The following is a 7959-nucleotide window of genomic DNA, read 5'->3' as shown; positions in this document are numbered from 1 at the left end:
CAACCAGATGGGCCAATCACTGAGGCTCACAACACACAAACGAATCAGTTGAAAGCAAGCAACACAAGAAGAATGGACAATCTAGAGGACATAGATGAATATGTACAGTATGCATACAATGTGATAGACAAAATGAAATAAGAAATCTATGCTCGCCACCACCAACATCTACCTAGTGTATACAAGGTGCGTGCAACTCTGTGAGGAAAGGCTAGACATGGCCAATGTTTGTGTCGAATCGTACAAAGAAGCCATGGAATTCAAAGAAAGATTGGCTGAACTAACTGCAAAGACAACAGCGAGTCTGGAAACTCTCCAGAAAAAAAGCCAGCAAACAAGATCAACAAGTCACAAAGGCCACTTCAGCTCTACAAGAATCTACTTCAACAATCAACAGACTCCAAATCCATCTAAACATTGTAAATACTCAGTTGGCACAATCAGAAGCCAGGTGCCAAGAGAAAAATACATTACTAAACCAGCTCAAGGACAACCCTAGAGTAGCCACACTATAGGGCACCGATTAGGCATACAAAGCAGTGGAACAAAAAGTTTAAAACATTGCAATGGAGCTAAAGTTAGACCAAATGCAAAGAAGAGAGCTCTCTATTCGGTTCATGCAATGAGAGGAAAGATACCAATACGAATTAGACCAACTAAAAACAGAATTGAGCAAACGGCGGGAGATCTGGCTGAACTGACACCCTAGGTATTTGATCTTGTATACAAATGCACCAACTCATATCAAGCAAGATCCTGTGCAGTGCCCGGTGCCAGGCAGCAACACTTTCTCATCCAGCAAAAGCGGCCTACTTGGCTAAACTACCCAAGGTTTCCACTTCCTTCAAATAACCAACCCACGGAGGCCTACATGGTGGACACACTATCCTCGAGTATTCAGCTGTTTCGCCGCATCCCGGATTTGACATGCATCATGCTAGTAAAGATTGCAAAAATGCTCTTAACTTGTTTGCAAACTTTTCACCGCCGCATGGATGTCCTTTCTCAAAAGCGCCAAGGGCCTATGCTACGATTTATAAGGCCAGCCCTCCGAAGAAGTGCTTCATGGGTTTTATGCTAGGGTGATGTTTCTACCATCCTACTAAATGCAGACTTCTGAAGAAGCATTCTACACCAGCTTTTTCACTTATCAATCTAAAATCTTTGGCCCCGTCATCACTAATATGCGGGAAATATTTGGCAGTTACTCCGCAGTTGATGAGCAAATAAATAAAGTTTCCATGCAATTTATGTCAATTGAAGATAAAGAACTTTGCCTTAGATACCAGCATGGTCTTGAGCAGCATGCACAAAGGACAGCGGCAAGGAAGCCCGACCACTACTTAGCACCCTAAGTAGTTGTGTCATGGACGACACAAGCAAGGAGGGGGGGAGTGTTAGCTGCTCAGCTAACAAGAGCAGGAGAAAGAGAATCAAAAGGGGGGCCACTCATTTTTAGAGCCAATTGAATGTATTAAATCCTTTGTATCACTGAAAAATCCCACAAAGTTCAAAGCCGTGGTAATATTATTAATGATTGATGAGTCTAAAGCGATTGAGGGCCTCCAAGTTTGTAATCATACGCAGTTTCTAAGCCTTGTATTGAGTCCAAGTAGGTAGAAATCCATTCTTTGAACCTTGGCTAAGTTATAAAAGCCAATCTTCGTAATTAAAAACCTAAGTTTTTGGATAATGAAAGTAAGCGTTTGCTGCAGAAACTCAACGTAAATCTAATGTTTTCTTTGAATCTTCGTGTCTCTCTTGTATGATGTTGCATTGCTATTCCGAGCATACCAACACGTTCGTAGGTAAAAGATCTTCCATTTCATGTAAGTTTTTCTCGTGATTTTAATCATGTTGTCTACAAGCTGATGTTGCTCCCTATGCACCATATACGCACCAAAATTGGTTTTTGAACTTAAGAATAGGTAGAGCACGCCTAGAGGAAGCTATAGAGTGCTTCAGAGTCCAAAATTGACTGACCTAAAATAGGTTGTTTATCTTATACACGATTTTGTCCGAGTGTCAAAAATGACATTTGAGTACACAGAAGTGCCAAGGATACTCTGCTCATGCTAAGCATAAAGTTTCGTTGCATTCGAAGACTTGTAGCTATACTAAATCATCGGAACAAGCTTGCCGTAAAGAAAGTAGCTTTTGATGTCTGACACATTTGAGACTGAGATAGGAAGGAACGGCTTAGTCTTGGGTTTTTCGAGAGATTAGCTATCTCTTGTAGCCTCGATGCACTAATCGGGTTAGTTACGTCCCACGGAATGAATTTTTTAATGTATATGGTTCTCGCTTTGCTAGCATTGATACTGTAGGCAAAAAAACTAGCGACAACATTCCTGCCAGCAAAACCTGCAACATCCTCAATAAAAGTCTGTATTCATATAAGGCGGACGTACATCAATGTCCTGCACAACATTCCAAATGCCCATTGATACAACATCATGTTTGCATCATGTAAGTCCACATTGGTTAGTTATCCCCATCTAGTTTATCCTCAGCAACAAACATCTTGAAACCATATGTGTTGTTGTCAGTAATGGCTAGTGACTGCACCTGATGTGAAAACCACACGGAAAGAGGTAAAACAAAGTAGGACCAACACGTGCTATATAGCACAATCCAAAGAGGACTGTAAGAGACCTATTTTGCAAAAAAATACACTGACAAAAAATTTGCACAAAAGGACGAAATTGCCTGCGCAACACTATCTATAGTGAAAACGGAGGTCGAAACGAGCTTGAATGAAAATTTTGAGCAAACCAGGCTCTTGGAACTCTTTCGAAGGATTTTTCGACCTGCTGACGCTCACCCAAATTAGAGAATGTGATCAGGCATGTGTTGGCGACGCTAGCGACTATGCCTGGGAGGATGCAACCTGCTCTGATACCAATTGTTAGAATTAGGGTTGTGGGAAACACACACAACTTGGAGAAGATGAAGAAGCTCAAGGCACACAACATAGAGTATATTGCTTAGTGCACAATGGAAAGATAAGGTGGCCCTCTTAGTGAGGGAAAAAATGCCTCGGTGATCCTAAGTGTGTTCACACACATCACTACCACATATATATGTTAACAAATTTCATCAACATTTGAATTGTTTTTCACATAAAATCCCTATAAGATCCTCACAAAATTGAATCTCTTATATGTATAATACTTTCTACTAGATAATGACATTAAAACATAAAAAACAATCCTTAGAAGCTTAGTTTTCATACCTACTATAAACAAACAACAAAAAATTTGTGACAAATACTGACTAGGAGGCAAATAAGGCTCTCAAAGAATTTATATCGCTCTAATGCGAAGCTATTATCCATATCACCAAGAAAATACCTATCTTTTTTAATCCAAATTTGCATACATCTTATGAATCAAGGTGCTTTTTGATTCATTTATGGGATTTAAATTCAAGCTCATATAACTCCAAATTTGTAATACATAATTTTGTCAAAAACGTAAACTTATCACCAAACTAGCATTGACTATAGTGTCTTGCTATTGATAAAAGTCTTGAAGTTCTACCCATTTAATAGCTAATGTCTCGGGTAACAAAATTAATTTTCTTGTCTGTAGTTTTGCAATGTAAGAAAATCTTCTCCCTGTAGGTTACAAAAACATCACTAGCAATCACTTCATGGTTGCTTAAATACCAACATCTCCACTAACATAACACAACTTGAAATCACATAAATAGCTTATTTTACTTCAGGTATGATTAATGTTTTATTTCACTGATGAAGCACAAAAATTGTACGTCGATCGTTCACAACTCAATACAATCTACGACTCTTAAAGCACTTTTATGTTAGGTAAAACTATACAAATTTGTAGTGTCCATTTTTGCCTCAGACCTTATATCTTTTTCTAAGCTTAGAATACCTACTCTTCCAAAACATCACATGCAAATTTGTGAGGGAAATCTATATGTGTCCAATTCTTTGTCATGGGAAGCTCAAAAGTTTGAGGAGACATCCTTTTCAAATACCATAATCAATGTAGGTGCACTTGGGATTTTATCCAAATGCTTAGAAACTTGGATACTTAGAGTGTCCTATTTGGATATTGAACTAGTGCTAATAATTGAACCGTTTGTAGATTTTAGACCCTAAACAGAGATTTTCTTGCAAAAAAGAGGTCCTAAACAATGCAACTATGGAACTTCAATACTACTAATTTAAAGTTTCTCTACATATTGGGAGCATTGCAAGAGATGGTGGTGCTTGGGAGCAAATTGAAGTGGAGACCTGTTGTGGATTGATGAGCACTTGGAATTCAGGCAAGCTAGATTAGCTTCAAAATTTCAGCGATGATTTGCAAACTTCATATGATTTGCAAACCTTATGAACCTTAGGTCTGGCCAAGTGCTAGGAAACCTAGGATTACTGCAAGATTTAAGATTTTCTTCAAGGAAATTTACCGAGGCTCCACTAACAGTTTATAATTTCAACAAGCCATCCTAAAGCACACTCTCTAGACAAGCTCAAAGGCTAGCCTTCCAAGGTTCACATTCCCAGACTTGCGACAAGCCCCCAACAGGGCAAACCATGAGTAGAAATGATGAGTTGCAGGCACCTTTTCCATCAATGCCATGGCTTTGTCGTAGTGCCCAGAGCGACCGAGGAGATCCACTATGCAAGTAAGATGCTCTAAAGATGGATTGATTTCATAGTTGCTGCCCATTGACTCAAAGTAAAATGCACCCTTCTCAGCTTCTCCCATATTGCTGCAAGCTTTTATAATGCAGGAAAATGTAACTGCATCAGGATATAACCCTTCATGAATCATCCGTTCAAAATACATGAATGCCCTCTCGCCATCCCCATGTTCACTATATGCAGTGATTAATGTCGTCCAACAGACTATATCTCGGACAGGAAGTCTGTCAAACACCTCTTGAGCTTTTCCCAGTACTCCACACTTGGCGTATGTATCTATCAATGCACTCCCAAGCATGCTACATTTCGATAAAAATCCCTCTCTGATGATCTCTGAATGTATCTCACTAGCCTTTTCAAGTGCACCAATGCTACCACAAGCTTTCAAAACGGACGCATATGTCGCTGAATCAGGGGGGCAATTCATGATCTCAAAGCAAACAATCGAGTCTTTCCCACGTCCATGTTGGTGGTATCCGGCAATGAGTACATTCCACGAAACCACATCTGGAAAAGGAATTTCATCCAACACAAGCTGAGCCTTTGAAAGCGCACCACAGCTCACATACATTTCCAGCAGTGCACTTTCAACCCCACAAGCATTTTTTAGTAACGCTCTTCTTATGATCTCAGCATGCACTTGTCGGCCCTTTGCGATAGCTCCGATGCTCCCGCATGCTTTCAAGATACAAGATAAGGTTACTGCATCTGGAAAAAGACCCTCCTTTTTCATCCTCTCAAAACACTTGAGTGCATATTCGACATTTCCTGCTTCATAGTATCCCACTAGAAGTGCAGTCCATGTGGCCACATCACGGACAAAAAGCTTATCAAAAATTTCTTGTGCACTTGCTAGAGCACCACACTTGACGTACATGTCCACCAAGGCATTTCCGAGCACGGCATCATTTTGCAAGAACTCTCTTCTGACAATCTCAGCATGCATTTCTCTACCTCTTTCTGCTGCCCCAATACTAGCACAGGCTTTCAAGATGCAAGCATAGGTGACAGCATCAGGGGAAAGACCTGCTATTTCCATTTGCTCAAAAAAATCCAGCGCGTCTTCACCATGCCCATTTTGGCAACATCCTACAATTAGGGAATTCCAAGAGACTATGTCTTGAACACAATGCTCATTAAGTAAAAAGTGTGCGCTTGGGATTGCATCACATTTGGCATACATGTCCACCAGTGCAATTGCAATCATGCTCCTATTTACTAAAAGCCCTTCCCTAAGGATGGTAGCATGGATAGCTTCCCCCTCCTCATATGACCCAATGCTTGCACAAGCTTTAAGGATGCACGCAAAGGTCACCGCATCAGGCACTAGCCCCTCATGTTTCATGAGTGCAAAACACTTAAGTGTTTCCTCGTTGTAGCGATAGAGGCAAAACCCAGTTATAAGTGCAGTCCAAGAAACCTCATTGCGCAAAGGAAGCTTGTCAAATACATTTTGTGCCTCATCAAGAGCACCACACTTGCCATACATGTTAACCAACGCATTCCCCAATATCGTGTCATTTTCTAAGAGTCTATTCATAACTATCTCCGTGTGCAGATCTTTGCCCATCTCAACCGCTCTTATACTGCCACAGGCACTCAACATGCAAGCAAAGGTGAACCTATCCGGAGTAAGGCCTTCATCTTGCATGTATAAGAAGCATTCGAGTGCTTCTACATTATGCCCATAATGGACATATCCAACCATTAGTGTGTTCCATGATACAACAGAACGAAACAAAAGGTCGTCAAACACCTGAAGCGCCTTTCCAAGGGCCCCAGATGTTGCATACATATGAACCAAGGCATTTCCAATAAAAACATTTAACTGTAGCAGTGCCTTCTTCACAATATGCGCATGCAATTGGAAACCTCTGCAAATATCATTCTGTCTGGTACAAGCCTTCAGCAGGGCCCCTAAAGCAACATCATCTTGCCAGTGTTGTTTATGGCCTGGGCTTGAGATGCAATCTTCTCTTTCTTTTGAACAATTTCTATGCACTTCTGTTAAAGCAGAGCTTTCCATAACGTGACCTGGCTAGCTATGGCGGCTGCCTACTACCAACCCAAAGCTCTGACGATGGCCGCCAGTCCGACGCTCCATTGAGCAGATGCAGTGAGCAGGAACGCTCGTTCAATGGGAAATGTAAGCTGATCATCCTCGCCATCGCCCGGGCGACCCACGATGGTGCTAGGGACTTCGCGTTCAACGACATCTCTGCAATGTAAGGGAATAGTCGTCGAGGAGAGGAGCCATATTGAAGGCGGAGCTGTGGTAAAATATAACTGCGCCTCTAATATGGCTCTTCAAAAAGAGACATGACAAAGATTCATAAAAATGAATACATACATTCGTTTTACAAACTAGAGTGTTTCGTGAGCCTGTATAACCGGAAGTGGATAACAAACTGGTTTACAGTTACAAGCCTTCAAGGCGATTGCAATTAGAGAGAGCAAGCACTGAACAAGAGTATAGATCTGTAAAGAAGATTGTCGAAATGAAAGGTGAGAGAGAGAGAGGGGGAGAGAGAGAGAGAGAGCACTTATTATTTGTTTTGCACAAATCTTCTTACGCCAAGTGAGTGTAAGTGACTGAAACGATTTGATGAAAATAGTATGCCAAAAAGTTGAGGAATTAAGAACGAAACTTTGAATGTAGCATGCAATGATTTCTTTACAATGAAATGGACAAATCTTTTGTGGAGAAGAGGAGGAGGACTATATCGGTAAGATGCTCTTCAGAGTTGCACGTGTGAGAAACTGGTTGACAGAAAAATAGCACGAAACGAATTGTTTAGCTGACTGAAGGTGGCTGGGGACCACGTTAGAGTAATTTAATCTATAGTCTCGAGTAGGCCGAGCACGTCCGCAATCTGAACGAACAACATACAATGGTGTTTTGTGGAGCAACCAGCTAGCACGGCGATGTCGATGGTGATTTGCCGATCGAGTGTATTCCAAGTGATGTAATGTGGATGCCATGGGGTAGGTGGCTAAACTGGCCATGGAATGAACTCACTCCATTTATGCATGTAGTGTCTGAGCACCCGCTCTTGCAAATGTGGGTAAAGACAGTATTGCAACATGTACATTGCAGTCTGAAATTCTGACTGCTGCTCAATCAGATCAACTGGAATCGGCCTACCCATTCTAAACTGAAAAGAAAAAGCATTTCAATCAAAGAAGTTGATAAGTTGTCATGTCTGCCATAGTTTGAATGAAAAAAAAAAAGACATTGTTGTAGCCAATGACCAACGTTATGTGACAAAGACAGCGAACAAAAC

At 41.1% G+C, this 7959-nt stretch overlaps 1 protein-coding gene across 1 annotated transcript; it reads right to left on the bottom strand.

The window, feature by feature from the left end:
• Positions 1-4280: 4280 nt before the first annotated feature.
• On the bottom strand, positions 4281-6976 carry LOC147423378 (pentatricopeptide repeat-containing protein At4g13650-like). The gene has a single exon (XM_086502094.1). The coding sequence runs from the start codon at positions 6699-6701 to the stop codon at positions 4491-4493; it is 2211 nt and encodes a 736-aa protein (XP_086358220.1). The 5' UTR covers positions 6702-6976; the 3' UTR covers positions 4281-4490.
• Positions 6977-7959: the final 983 nt, after the last annotated feature.

This window comes from Adiantum capillus-veneris, chromosome 26, assembly GCF_014529385.1.
Source record: "Adiantum capillus-veneris isolate H3 chromosome 26, ASM1452938v2, whole genome shotgun sequence".
Classification (NCBI taxonomy): domain Eukaryota; kingdom Viridiplantae; phylum Streptophyta; class Polypodiopsida; order Polypodiales; family Pteridaceae; genus Adiantum; species Adiantum capillus-veneris.
This window is presented reverse-complemented; position numbering and strand designations above follow the sequence as displayed.

Excerpts from the sequence above, each read along its gene's own strand:
- LOC147423378 (XM_086502094.1), bottom strand. The coding sequence starts at position 6,701 with ATGGAAAGCTCTGCTTTAACAGAAGTGCATAGAAATTGTTCAAAAGAA.